Below are 14,205 nucleotides of genomic sequence, written 5' to 3' on the forward strand. Positions count from 1 at the left end.
TAACCATTTCTATTAATTGATAGGGACTGTAAGGGAGAAAGCATTGGTGGTCTTCAGGCCCTGGGAATCAAGAATTAGAAATGGGGAAATACCATGCAATACAGTTTGCATGTGGGTTTGTGTATAAATCAATATGTGCAAAACAATGTAATGTCTGTGCATACATTCAACACTATGACGGAGCAAGTATAAGCATTGAGTGGGGGTAGTGATGAAAGGAAAGAGGAGGTGATACAACACACAGTGCCCCAGGGCTGATAACTGAAAATCCCAGTGGTGTTAGAACTTGTAAGTGACCAGCCAGTGCAAAGAACCAGTACAATCGCAGGTTGTCACTGTGATTTATTGTGGTTACATAATTCTCACTGCTGTCACCAATCACGGTTGCTGCAGATGGTGAATTTACAGTTGAGTTCATTTTAACTCACATAGGTTGGCATCACCCACTTTTGTGCAACATTAAACAGGCCAGCTATATACACTAGTATTTATTAAAAAGAAAATAAAAGCAAATGCAAAAACTAAACACTAGCTATACCACAAAGGTGTGTGTTTGTGTGTATGTGAGAGAGGAAGCATGTGTGTGTATGTGTGTGTGAGGGTACGCATGTCTGGGTGCGCGCCTAAAGGGATGTGTCTGTCTTTGATATAGACACTCAATGCTCTGAGTGCACGAGCATGAAACGTGTTACATCAGAGACACAGAAACATGTGAAGCGGAAGACTTGAGTTTCCTTTTCACGTGTGTGGTTGTTTAAGGCCAAATTGGAGTACATTTATGTGTGATCTTAAATGAACAGTACCAAGTTAAACTATTGGTGTGGCTGAGACCTAAGGTTATACAGTAACCTAACATTATCCATGACAAAGATCACAACAATAAAACATCAACAAAATACACATCAGTATGTGTATATTAAGAGAAGTGAAGCAGTCCAATGCTTGATACTTAGCCATGAACACTGTTAAGCTATGCAAAGCTGTTTATACCCAGTATGTTACTGAATCAGACTGTGAAAGTATTGGGGAGGAGTTATCGGTTTGGTGGGTCGCTAGCTGGCGATCCTGTGAGCTAGGCTGGGAAAATGTTGTGTTTCTGATATGAAAAACATCTTTGCTGTGCAGTGTCCACTTGTGCACAACGGAAGAAGCTGTTTCACTCCTATTGTCCTGTGTGCAGAGTTAATAGCTCAGCATTAACTCGATTTGTTAGCATGTGAAGTTAGCTGGCAGACTTTGTGTCGCAGCTGCTTCCTCTGCGCTGTAATCCTTTCTTGTTTGGCCGTCGACGTGTTTGCAGAGCTCAGACAGCCATGACCCGGTGAGGGAGAAGAGAAAAGAGCAAAGAGAGCGACCAAAGTACAACCAGCTGTTTTGTTATAACTGGTCACTGCGTCATCAGGGGGTCTTGGGTTAAGAGACCTGGAAAAAGGTCACAGGATGTGACCATCATAATAAAAGTTCTCTCCTAGAAGTTAAATCACACAAAAGGAATAAACTCATTTTTAAAAATGTTTTATTAATCTTCGCTTTAAAATGGCTAGATGACTAATGCTGAGTAGATGCGGTAGAGACACCACTCTGCTTAGCTTGTTGGGCTTTCCTGTCTTATCAAAGAGTAAGCAGAGTACAGGCAGTTTACCATGGGAGAGAGAGAGATGGGAAGGGGGAGTACAGAGACAGGGAGGGGGTAGCGGCGAGAGGGACACTGAGATAAAGCGAGAAATAGAGAAAGCAATTGAGTGTGATTGATAGAGGGAAAGAGCATGTATGTGAAGAGAAAGTCAGGGACGAATATGATGTGATAACAATTTATCTCCCTATAAGGATTTGTAAATGTTCACATTCACGCTTTAGTGTGCACACAGACGTCCATGTAAACACAGGTAGATGTGTGAGGAATGCATTCATGCAGGCACACATAAACTAGGTGACAAAGGCAGATGTAGCAATTCCCATGAGGCCGCAGAGAGAAATATGATAGATAGTGGATCGCTGTTTATATCAGTCTTCTTTGTTCCCTGTCTGAGTGGCCTGTAATTGAATGATCATTACACCAAAGTTATGGCTACGGCCCCGCAGTCAAAAATAGGAATTGAGTTGGAAACAGCATTTAGTGGTTTTGATTTATGAGCAACAATGGGGAAGTTGTTTTTCAAGCCTGGCACTCTGATGGGCAATAAAGAGGAGCAGGGCTTATCACCTGCTGTACCCACTCTGACACACATACACTAGTCAGCCTGCCAGCCATCGAGTCAGCAACCAGTCAGCCAACCAGCTGGGGCCCTTCATGAAAGGAAGTGTTTTCAGCAAATTTGTTTCCTTCATGTCTCGCCCTGAATGGTGCTATTCATTAAAATAGCCTCCAGTCGGTAGGCACTGCTGCCATGGCACATTTATACACTTGTTCGCCTGTATCCTTACAGAAGTAGACACACACACACAAACAGAGTTTTCTTCTGGTCCAGCTCAACTTCGCAGGACGACCTTCTATGATGAAAGCAAAGCTACAGAGAGAAAGAGAGGTCTGTATCATGTACTGCTATGGGCTTTCAGTTAGGGCCACTGGAGCTGTATATTTATTTTTCTGGAGTGAATAGAACTGCCCGCTTTCATTTAATGGATGTGATATTTGTATTACGGTGGATCTAACTCAGAATCAAGGGGTCACTAGTGTGGGTAGTGCTGCATAAAAATAGCAATAAAATGTAAAGTGTTAATGGTAAAGTGTGAGGCATTGTACGATGGATTGTGATTCAACTGTGGGACATACCACTGAGCAGGGCTGCTTTCACTTTTACCAGAGCTGGTGTCTACATTGGAACAGTTTATGTGACTGACAGCTCAGTCACATGTACATCACTGCAGTCTTCACTCTCGTTTACACATATTCACTCATATGCATCTCTGTCTCAAATCTGATTGCAATATATCTTGGATTTACCAGGCTATATGCAAATCTGTGAAAGACTTCAGTCCAGAGGACTTTGGTAATGCACTTGAAGCTGTTTTTGCTCATCATCAGGCTCATGCAACTCCCTTACCCATAGATCACTGTTAGCCATACAGATCATAAAATGGTTAAAGTGATCAGGGGACAGACAGAAGCTACTTTATGTCATTTTTTATGTGACTGGAAGCATACGGTCTGTTTCAGTGCAATCTGCTGAGTAAAGGTTAACATTTTGCTCACAGACCCCTCTTGCTCCACAGTCACACAGACCACTGCAGCTAACACAGCAGATGACTTCAGCAAGATTTATATCTACTGTTCCGTCTTTAATCTATTTAGTTACGCACTGCTTTAGGTAAACTTTATAAGATAACTCACATAGCCAGAGACACGCTAAGATCGCACCATCCTCCTCCTCTTCCTTGTCCTCCTAGCGTGCTCCGCAACTCAGCAGCCTCCTCTTCTGCTTCTCAATACTCAAACGGGAACAACAAACAATAGTTTTTTAGTGCCCCTCTCTCCCCCATTTTTACATTAATTTGTAATACTGGAAAATAGTACATTCAGTGTAAGAAGTAATGTTGTGATCGATACACTCTTGTGATACAGAGACAACATATGACATAAGAAAGCAGTATGCATACTGACTAGTATTCAGTACGTTAGTATGTGACTTCTAGCACAGCCTCTGACACCATCGGAAGCTAGATGATTTACAGTGGCTCAGACCAGTCAATCAATTATTGATTCATTCATTCATTCATTTTCCCTTCTTGAAAGGTGGTGCCCCCAAGGAACCTTAATATTAATTAAAGTAATTATGTCCTATTATATTTGATCATTTTGACAGCAGAAATAAATTGATTGCACGTACACAGTTTGGGCCCTTTAAAAAATGTTTATCCCCACCACTAGTCTTCTTCCATCTGTTTACTTTACTACTTCACTAGCAAATACAAATGTAGCATGTAGTGGGACAGCTTTGTCTAAAGAGAAATGGTCCAAAAGGTCACAAGCAAGAGCCAGTATGAGTCTGTCAGCGGTTTCATGACCTGATATGATGCCCTAAAGCAAGACACTGAACATTCCTCGCTCATTTTAAGTCACAATGGATACAATTGTAAGTTATCACTTGCAAGTGAGGCGTTTTTCTTAAATAACAGAGGATAACAACTGTACAACCTTATACAAAGGTCACAGGAATCACTTGTGTCTCATTGGCTGGCAAGTGTTCTTGTTATAATGTTCCAGTTAACCATTTTTAAAATCAATACATAAGATAAATAGAATTGTAGGCAAATATATCAACAATATATTCTGTTTCATACTAAGTCATCAGTTAAGCCTCACAGGTGAAATAGGTCCAGTAAGAGACCTGGAAAGTTATTATAGTTGCTTATGTGTAGCAGAATCAAACTTAAAAATAGCTTTGGTTTGCTGATTTAAACCCTATTTAGAAATATAGTTAGAAGGTGTAAAACCTTTCATTTTTGTTGTTGTTGTTGTTGTTGTTTTGCATTGCACTCTTTTTTTCAATTTAAAATGAATCTCTTTCCTCATGTGTTGTTTTTGTTTGCACTAGCTTTTTTTTGAGAAATTTGTAGGCATCCTTCAAATGCTATGAATTAGCCTCCCTCTGTTACAATGCACATGGACACAGACACACAGACATACTACTCTATCACATCCAGTCACAAACATGCATGTGTATAGACGGATGTGTTAACTGCTTAATATCCAGTTAGTGAATACAGACATACATTTCAAACTAAAATGTATAATATGTATATAACAATTATAACAAGTAACATTTTAGAAAATGTTTTAATTTGAATCAATCAGATTTAACAGAATTTTAGACCCATGTTAGCCCTCACATGGACATAATACCTATTCTACCTCAAAACGCCTCCTCACCTATCTACCAACCGAAAACACACAGAAAGCTGGCATTTTTTTGCCAGCAGCCATGTAAGTTCTCTGGCTGAAAATGCCTCTCAGTGCTGTCAAAAGTGTCTCCTGCTTTAACACATCAGGCGGAGGAGGTGGAGGTGTGAACTACCTGGCAGAGGTTCCCAGACGAGTTTCACAAGGTCTTTGGAACAACTTTGGCAGCGAGGGACTGAATAAATTCAAATTTTAAATTCAGCCTGGAATGGATGCCAACCTTCACAGCAAGACTGAACTGGAGCATGCTGTTACATCATACCAATGAGCGTTTGTGCTTGTCGGCAGGCAGATGTGGACGGATGTGAAATGGAGTAGGTGTGTGAGTAGGTGTCTGTATGCATATAGCTGTATGTTTGAATGTGATAAAATATCATATTTATAATTCAAAGAGAAAACAGTTATTTACTCTAGGAAGCTATACCAGGGTGCTCTTTCTCTCCTCATCTCTCCTTAACACACAGACAGTGTGCACAGCTGCCACTTTTTCACTAATTGTATCTTTATTTCTCTTCTTTCTTTTTTTACAGGGATACCGTCTAAGCCAAGAGTTCGTCTTCCGGGAAATCACACTCTTGCATACACCTGCACGGACACAGACGCAGATATAAACACACAATAAACAGATGACAGACGTTTGCCAAGCACTCTTTTATGCCGCCTCAGTGCATTGTATTTCTTTTTAAGTACTCCCTTGGAAAGTGGGTGTGTTGAGAGCAGAGGAACCAGCTTCTATTGCCAACTTGACCTGGGAGCTCACAGCCTGTGGGCCCCAGGCTATGGAACCATTTCAAACAGGTATTATATCTCTCTCTCTGTCTCTTTAATTTCTTTATTTCTCTTCCTCAACATATATATTAAAAAAAAAAGTGTCTGTCCTGTATTCCCTGCCCAAGTTGGATGGAGCTGGACATAACAGCTAAGCTAGCTAGGCTGCAGCGCCAGAGGCAGAGCCACTACTTTGTTGTATTATTTCTGTATGCGTGTAACATGCATGCATTACCACACATGAGAGCGATCTTGCATGTGTGTTTGAAATGACACATTCCCTACCCCGATACTTGGAACACACTTGAGGAAATGAGTGTACCCTTTGTCCTGACTGGATCCAGTGTGACTGACTGACTTGCAGGAACTCTCTCACTCCCAGCTCTTTTTTTCTACTCTTCATTTTTTTCCCCCTCCACAACACTCATTTGCAACAACATTTTGTGGTTCATTGGCTTAATTTCCCTCCGCTGATGGAGTACAGAGGATGTGAAGCAAGATCTTCAAAGGGTTTTTATGGTGTGTTCCACAGATACGTTGGCCCGGTTGGATATTCGCTGTCACATGCACATGCAGATGGAGAAACGTGCACGTACAAATATAAAAAAAATACAAACACTCAAAAGCGCAAAAGCTGTGATCCATCTGGTATACCATTTTTGGGGAAAATTTACAGAAACAGAGGACACTGCAAAATTGTTAGGAAAACAAAGTTAGCCAGATATTTAGTGTAAGCCAGAGGAATTAGTCTGAGCTGCAAATCCAGGACATGCAACACATGTCCGTGCACTATGAATGTAAACATAATAGATTGATAATGTGGCAGTGTCTTATGCCAGACATGCATTAAAAAAACAGGAAAACATGCAATCAACACATTACAGCACATATACTCATTAGCATCTGATATAGTAATATGTTTATGTATCCTGGCAACTCCCTATCGTTCCCCCATGAAGATTTTAGTCTTTATACACTAACATTGTTTTCATTTTCTTTTTAATTTTTTACATTAATTGTAGTAATTTTATTGAAGTTAAAAGACTCCTACATTGGTTGCCAATTATTTCTTGAGATGACAAATCTGGCTTTTGGTTTTCATTAAAAAACAGTGAAAAACAGAATCAAAAACCTATCATCATCAATTATACAAAATGCCAAAACATATTCATAATTAATCCACTTGTGTGGATTTGCATATGATTATACACTGTTTCCAATTAAGTGGATAACATGTTAAAGCCATGTGGTGTCTATATATAAACTAATGTGTGTTTTCTTCCTCATGACATCCATCATCCACAAGAATGTTCTCATTAAAGAAGTCTCCTATTAACACAGGGACCTTCTGAAATAGAAAAACCTGCACACTGCGCCAAAAGATTATAGTAGTCATGAAAACTGTACACTTCCTCTGGCTGTTCAGTTGATATTTGATTTTCTCACACAAACATTATGAAAAAAAAACAACAACTGTTGATAATTACCCCTTTGTTCTTAATCATCTATGAAAGTTATATAACAATAATTAACATGATTTCCTAGTTCTTTAATATTGTTTTATGATTTTTTTTCTTAAATTGCGGTTGGTAAAGAAGCTCTGCATTTGTTGTAATTATGTGTATTTCTTATGAGCATTTGTGAACAGACCAGCATGGTAGAGCTCAGTACAGTAAGGCTGGCATAATAAATAAGTAATGCATGAATAAAACTTTACATCATAAACATAGTTTTTCAATAACAAAAATATGCAATGCAATTGAAAAATGCAATATAGACTATGGTTTAAAACCATATTCTGAAGTTGTAAAGCTTTTGTGAACTTGCAAACAAGCAACTCTATTGCCAGGCAAGAACATCAATATTGGACAATTCTGCAAAAAATCGGATTACATCCAGTGCCAAGGATTTTAAATTGTTGCTTTCTACAATATTTGTGCATGGCAACTATACAACTAAGGTATGGTTAGAGTTAAGCTATTAAAAAAATAAAACTTTAATTGCAGGTCTGTGACAGGACTCATGAGTGTACTTCAAATCTTTGGACAGTTGACATTGAAATTATGTGTAACTGTGGCCTACTGTTGTCAATTATGGAGTGCAAAAGAATTTGTTCATTTGCCTGTTGTTGCATGTTTCTTTAACTTGTACACCAGAGGACTAAAAGAACAGTGGTGTCAGACTGTATGAACTGTCTTTGTATCCTCCCTCTATTTCTACTTCATTCACCCTCCTCCGCTCTGTCTTTGAGGCAGAGGCTGATGAGACAGGGCATTTCAGCCCTTATTGCCCTGTTTGTCAGGCTCTATTGTGGGAAAACCTGACTGCCAGTGTACTCGGACTGCTACAGAACTGCTGGCTCAACCCCAATGGAGCCTCAGAACACCAGCGACCTCCCACCTCCAGTGGTGACTGAGTGCGTTTCTGCAGAATAAACTTAAGTCATATAGTGAAACAGAAATAAGCTGCAGTGAGAGGGTGTGTATGGATGTGTGTGTGTGAGCGTGTGTGCTTTTTTTTTATATGACTGATATAAACAGCCTAGCTGCTCTGCTCCATCGCACCTCCGCGAGAACGGCACTTGCATGACCTCCGACCCTTTATGTGCTTGTTAGGGTTGTTGAATGTAGAAGGTTGTGAACTCCATAGAATATAGAATTCTATTGCTATGGTGACTGCGGCCATAAACTGCCCTTTTGTCATTTTGTTTCATTCCACAGGCATGGGCTTTATTGATTCTTTCATTTAGCCAGTGTTAATCCTTTTTTTTTTCATTTGCCTAGAAATTGTGGGCACAATTTAGAAGACAATGAATGCTCTACATTGTTACTTACTCTGTGTATATTTTGTGAATATGATTAAGTATTTCTGTAGGTTGCTATTTGTATTCCAACTGTATGACCCTGCTTGATGCTCAGCTGTACTGCATTAACCATTTGTACTGGTTTGAATGACAGACTTTTGTCACTGTTGTATTTGAGCAGTTTAGTTCCTCCACATTTGCTCCTTGTACACATTGCCCTCCATTAGTTTGTATTGTCATGAGGATGGCCTGTTTTTATTTATTCAGGTATTTTGTCCCCTGTTAATAAATTAAGCCCTACTCACTTTTCCCACAGAATTGTATATTACTATGTTCAATAAAGCCAGTTTGTATGTGCATATATGCATATATACATATATATATATGCGCACATTACATATTCCTCTCTTCCTCTTGTATATAACTACCACTTGCAGTGAGACAAGTATTTTAAAATAGCCTTAATGGCTCTGCTCATTGTAGGATTATGAAAATAGAATCTTTGTTATAAGGGGCAATCTGTAGCCCTTCTTAGCAGGAAATGTTCTTATTACTGCCATAATCTACATTATATGACATGTAAGGAACCCTTTTTCATCTAAACAGATGCCTAAATTTACATTTTTGGATAGTTATTAGAGTGTGTTGTCATGCAGAAGATCACAATGGTTTAATATAATCAGTTTAATTTGTTACTTTAAACCACACAGTATAAAGACAATAATTCTTATTTCACACATGAACGCTACTGTACGCTAAATGTGAATCCTTTATCACTACCAATGATTAAAGAAATGATGTGATATGAAATGTCTTCAGAGAATGGAAGGGTTGTGTTTATGTTTGATTTATATAATTCTCTCTTGATATGTTTTACTCTGTGAATGGGTGACACTACAGTGAACTACAGCATATGACACTGAGAGTTGGTTGACATTCAGTGGCACTTTGCACTGCAAACACATACACACAAACAATCCTGTTTACGCAGCTATATATAAACAGCTACACATGCACATGCAGTGCACCCTGGTGTAGATGAAAAGCTGCCCAGGCAAAGAAACCTGCCAACTCACAAACCTTTTGCCTAAAAAACCACAATAAAGTCATGCATTTAGCCCTAAAGTAAAGTGACCCTTTAACCCCAGCAGCGTTAACTCTCCATTCATATACCCAAAATGGGGAAACCTCTGCCCCCAACCCCAAGCACACTTTCCTATCACCCGGCTTTCTTTCCTCTACACTATAAGAGCAGCAGGCAGGCAGAAATGACCAGAGGACTGAAAAAAGGGAGTTTTATCATCCAACTTCTCGTTCCATTCCAATGCAAACACATGTTCTTCCAAACCTGTCTTAGTCTGGGTCACCGTAGCCAATCACAAAAGGGTAGAGTGCCACCTATTGGTGCACAACCTGAATCCTTTCTCTTTTCCATGACCACCTAACCACTCTCCCTCCTCCCACAGACACACTGGCACTCAACTCCTACACACTGACTCACCATATGTTTTTTACACACGCACAGAGAAAATCACAGTTTGAGAGCACACAGCAACCACATGCACACAAAGACTGACATGCAGAAATATGTGTGTACATTTGAGGATTCAAACAGATGCTCATGCATGAACAAATATATACCAAAAATACAGGACACAGATTTATAACAATAATAACCAAATGCACTACAGGTACAGTGAATTTGAGTTGGGCATAATAGATAATAAGTGTTTAGATAAAGTTACATAGCTGAATAATATAACAAGAAATGATTTTTTTCTGTATGATTGTCTCAAATGAGCTGTGGACCTTTGTTGCATGTCATTCATCATCCTTATCCCTACTTATTTCCTGTAATTTGTCTTCTGTCAAACCTATAATAAAGGCATAAAAATGCCCCCAAAAACATATAAAAAAACGATTGTCTCAATAACTTTTGCTTTAAAGTTTATAAATCATTTAAGAATATATGTACCTATTCATTATGTAGAACTGTTACTTAATTTAAATTACATAAAATAGTGGAAAAGAAAAAAATCAAATATCAAAGGGAAAAACAACACAGAATAATTTATTTATTTATTAATATTATTTATTATTATTCATATAATTTAATAAGATAATATTTTATAGAAGTCAAATGTATCAATCAAACAAAAACAATAAATTCTGACAAATGATAGAAAGTATACCTGAACCATGAAAAGTGTCAAAACATCAATGCAATGCTCAATTTAAGGTATCACTTACTGTATCTCAGTTACAGGTGCAGAAATGAGCTTCAGACAGAAAGAGGGAGGTAGGCTAAGTGTTTTGCACATTATTTGCTGAGGTTTAGACTGGGAAACACACCCAGAGTTACCCACCTCTTTATATATGATCTTATCAATAGTAAGCCATCATGTTACATGAGTTTTATGAGTACCTACTTTGTTTCCTGTAAGTCCATTATGAGAGGTGGATGTGAGTATCACTTTATTTCATCCGGTGAAGCTCCTCTGCTTTCACTCTCATGGTGATGTGAACTCTTAAGGAACAGCGCGATAATACGTGTAGGCAGAGAAAATGGAAGGCGGCCTATTCTGCTAACCTTTGATCCCCAAGAAAAACTGTTTATACACACACAAATATGCACATGCGCACACACGCACAAGTAAACACATGTTCCCCCCTACGCACACACACTAGCAGCAGGGTGATTGAGGGTAGCTGGGCCAAAGTGTCTCAGTGCTCCTCCACTGTGAACAATTTCCACAGCGCTGTCAGCAGGCACCATATTAACCACATCGGATTCGCTCACATGCCGGGCTGTCACATGCAGTCTGATTCGTCAACTTTCCACACTGTCAACCCAGGAGAGAAGAAGATAGAGAGACAGGAGGACGGGGAGAGGGAGGGGGAAGAGAGGAAACAGGAAGAAGACGGTGAGAGGAAAGATGCAAAGATGGAGAGGTGAGAGGATAGTCGGCAATAAACTGCAGTAGATAGTGGAGAGAATCTGAAAGAGTGAGATATAATAAGTAGAAAGAGAAAAGGGGAAAAGGGATTCAGATAAAAGATGAATAAATAAAAGGGGCACACAAGCAGAACTCCAGCTCTCTCGTGCCTGACATGCCGAGCTGGTGCTCGAGAAGAAGCATGGCGGCACAAACCAGCCAATAACCCGGAACGCCAAGTGTCACACAGATGGGAAACATACTCAGACTCTCTCTTTCTGTCTCTCCCTGTGTGACAGAGAGACAGACACACTATAGTGGGGTTTGTGTGGAGGTGCCGGCTAGATCTCATTTCATTTCGTTCCATCTCCTTTTCCTCTGAAGGATGTAATGTGGTGTCATGCACACAGATCTCCAATTCCATTTGCTGCTTAGTGGCAGCACGGTACATGAAACAATGCTTAGGATGTTTCACTCACTGTAGAGTATCTTGGGAACGGAACTATCACAAGGCATCTCACATTTCAGCTGTTGAATATATGGAAAAATATGGGCCTGAAGTGTTTTGAAGAGCGCTGATCCAGTTAGGCTTTTGGGGTCCTCAGTGTTTTATCGACCCAAGAAAAACCTCAGTATTTAGTGATATTATGCAATGTGTAACTGTATGAAATGTAAATGAGGTCTGAAGAAGCTCATTACAGCTGGAGTGACTTTCTCAATCTCACTTGTGGCAAAATTATTTCGAACAGGGAGAGATTGCTCTTTAGGTTGATGACAACATAAATTGTGTGTCATTTGTTTTTTACTTGTTCACTTCACACTTCAAGCATGAAAATGTTACTGATCTTACGGTACTGCAAGAGGAAAATGCTGCTTACACAGCAGTAGGGTGGATCTCTGCGAAATGTGATTACACAAGTAGTTCAGTCAGGAACACTTTTGTCAAAATAACTTTTATTCCAAAGCAGAATATTACATTTGGCGGTATGGCTCTGTTCTGGGACTCCTTGCCCTTCCATGTGGCCTTGTGGAGACACTAAAGCAGGGAGACCACACCTCCTGCCCTTCATGTGATACAATGTAAAGGTTGAAGACCAAGTGAGACGGCAGCAGAGGACCCAGGGTACAGAGCAGAGCAAGCATCAATGCAATCAGAAAAATTGAACATTGATAATTAGATACACAATAAAAAGGAGAGCTGAGGTGAAGGTGGTATGCAAAAAGGCTTGTAGGAGAAGCCAGCAAAAGATAGGCAAGCTAAAGAGTTATAATAGGCCCATGAATGATATTTGCCAATTGGATCGCATGAGGGAAATCAGCTGAGCTGTCAGCGTAGCGAGTTTAATGGTTTCCAATAGAAGCTTAGGAGGATCAGCTTTGAGCCATTCAGGGGCATGAGTGTGTGTGTATGATTAGCTGTGATCAGCTGATATCTCTGGAATAAAGAGCTGAGCCTGACTTTGTGGCCTGCCTGAACTAACGCTATGCTTAATTTGTAGAATATAGGAAGTAATTACACTAGTAGTTATAGAATATAGTAAGTAAAATTGATGTAGCATGAGGAGGAGAGTAGTTTGCAAAAATGTATTACTGCAAATGTCATCAATACTAAAATGTGGTTATTGTGGTAATAAAATAAGCTTAACTTTTAAGTTTGCAGCAGTTTTTTTAATGCAAGTTTTATGCTAAAATGGGAGAACTGTTCACAACTCTGACAGTATTGTTGAAATCAAATCCCAGTACGAAGCAAACTCACATCAAATCAACATATAAAATGTGCATGTGATCACAGGTAATTTGATCAGCATGCAGGCCTCTTTATTAAGACGTATTATACCAACGTATTACCATAACATGGTATCAATATATATTGTCTAACATATATTACTGGATTAACAAATTCATGTTTTACCTGAAATCTGATATACCATAAAGTTATTATTGTATGTATGTTACACTTGTAAATGTAACTATGTAAAAACATTTAAAACTAGTCATCAGGACATAATCCTGATATAAAATAAATGTTTCTGATACACTATACAGTTAAACTTGGCCTCCCTCCTTTCACAACATTTACTTGGGAGATTACAAAAGGCTGGAGATGAAAATTGTACAATTTTCTTTGGTTTTAATAACAAGGAGAAAAAAACTGAGGGTAGACTTGTCATTTATTTCAAATATTACTTTGTCTGTGGCTTATTGCCCTCTTATGAAGTAACTAACAAGCTTGACCTCATCAGAATCTAAGCTATTAGAGGAGAAATTGCAAAACTCTGATCTGCATTTAGCCCCAGTAACCCTGCTGTGTAATTGACCTTAGACTGCTATATCATGGTAGGTTATATGTACAGACCCAGTCTCATTTCATGAAAATATATTTCCTGGTTAATTTGATGAGGAACATCCTGTTCTGATTAGACCTGCACATGGGAGACGGTTAAAAATAACTACAGAATCAGTGACGAACGACCTCCTTCGATACACTCAAGCGCTCCGCACACTCTTGATATGGAAGCACCACACTGGGCAGATGAGGAGTTTTGATAAGCATTTTAAAGTAAGATAAAAAAAATGAGTCTCTATGAAAGTACAAAAATGTTTCATTAGTTCTCTTTGAACACAACACACATACCCTAGGTTCATTTGATCGGTTAGGCAATTTTTGTTTAAAATTTAAACTTCAAAAAGATCGAAATCCTTAGAAATCTCAAATAAGGAGGTTGAAACAACATCGTAAAGATACAGTGCGCATCTCCATAATTTTGAATGCTTGTTGCTAGTGTCTCCTTTCAGGC

The 14,205-nt window shown here is 39.1% G+C and overlaps 1 protein-coding gene across 1 annotated transcript in view; it reads left to right on the forward strand.

Annotated features, from left to right (window-relative positions):
• Positions 1-9,299, forward strand: part of gabra6b (gamma-aminobutyric acid type A receptor subunit alpha6b) — a 28,224-nt gene extending 18,925 nt beyond the window's left edge. The window contains exon 10 of the mRNA XM_035666748.1: positions 5,431-9,299. Within this exon, the coding sequence (XP_035522641.1) occupies positions 5,431-5,443 (13 nt within the window). The 3' untranslated portion in view covers positions 5,444-9,299. The remainder of the gene's footprint in view (positions 1-5,430) is intronic.
• Positions 9,300-14,205: the final 4,906 nt, after the last annotated feature.

Source organism: Morone saxatilis, unplaced genomic scaffold, assembly GCF_004916995.1.
Source record: "Morone saxatilis isolate NCDOM2014 unplaced genomic scaffold, NCSU_SB_2.0 Contig20, whole genome shotgun sequence".
Taxonomy (NCBI): Eukaryota; Metazoa; Chordata; class Actinopteri; family Moronidae; genus Morone; species Morone saxatilis.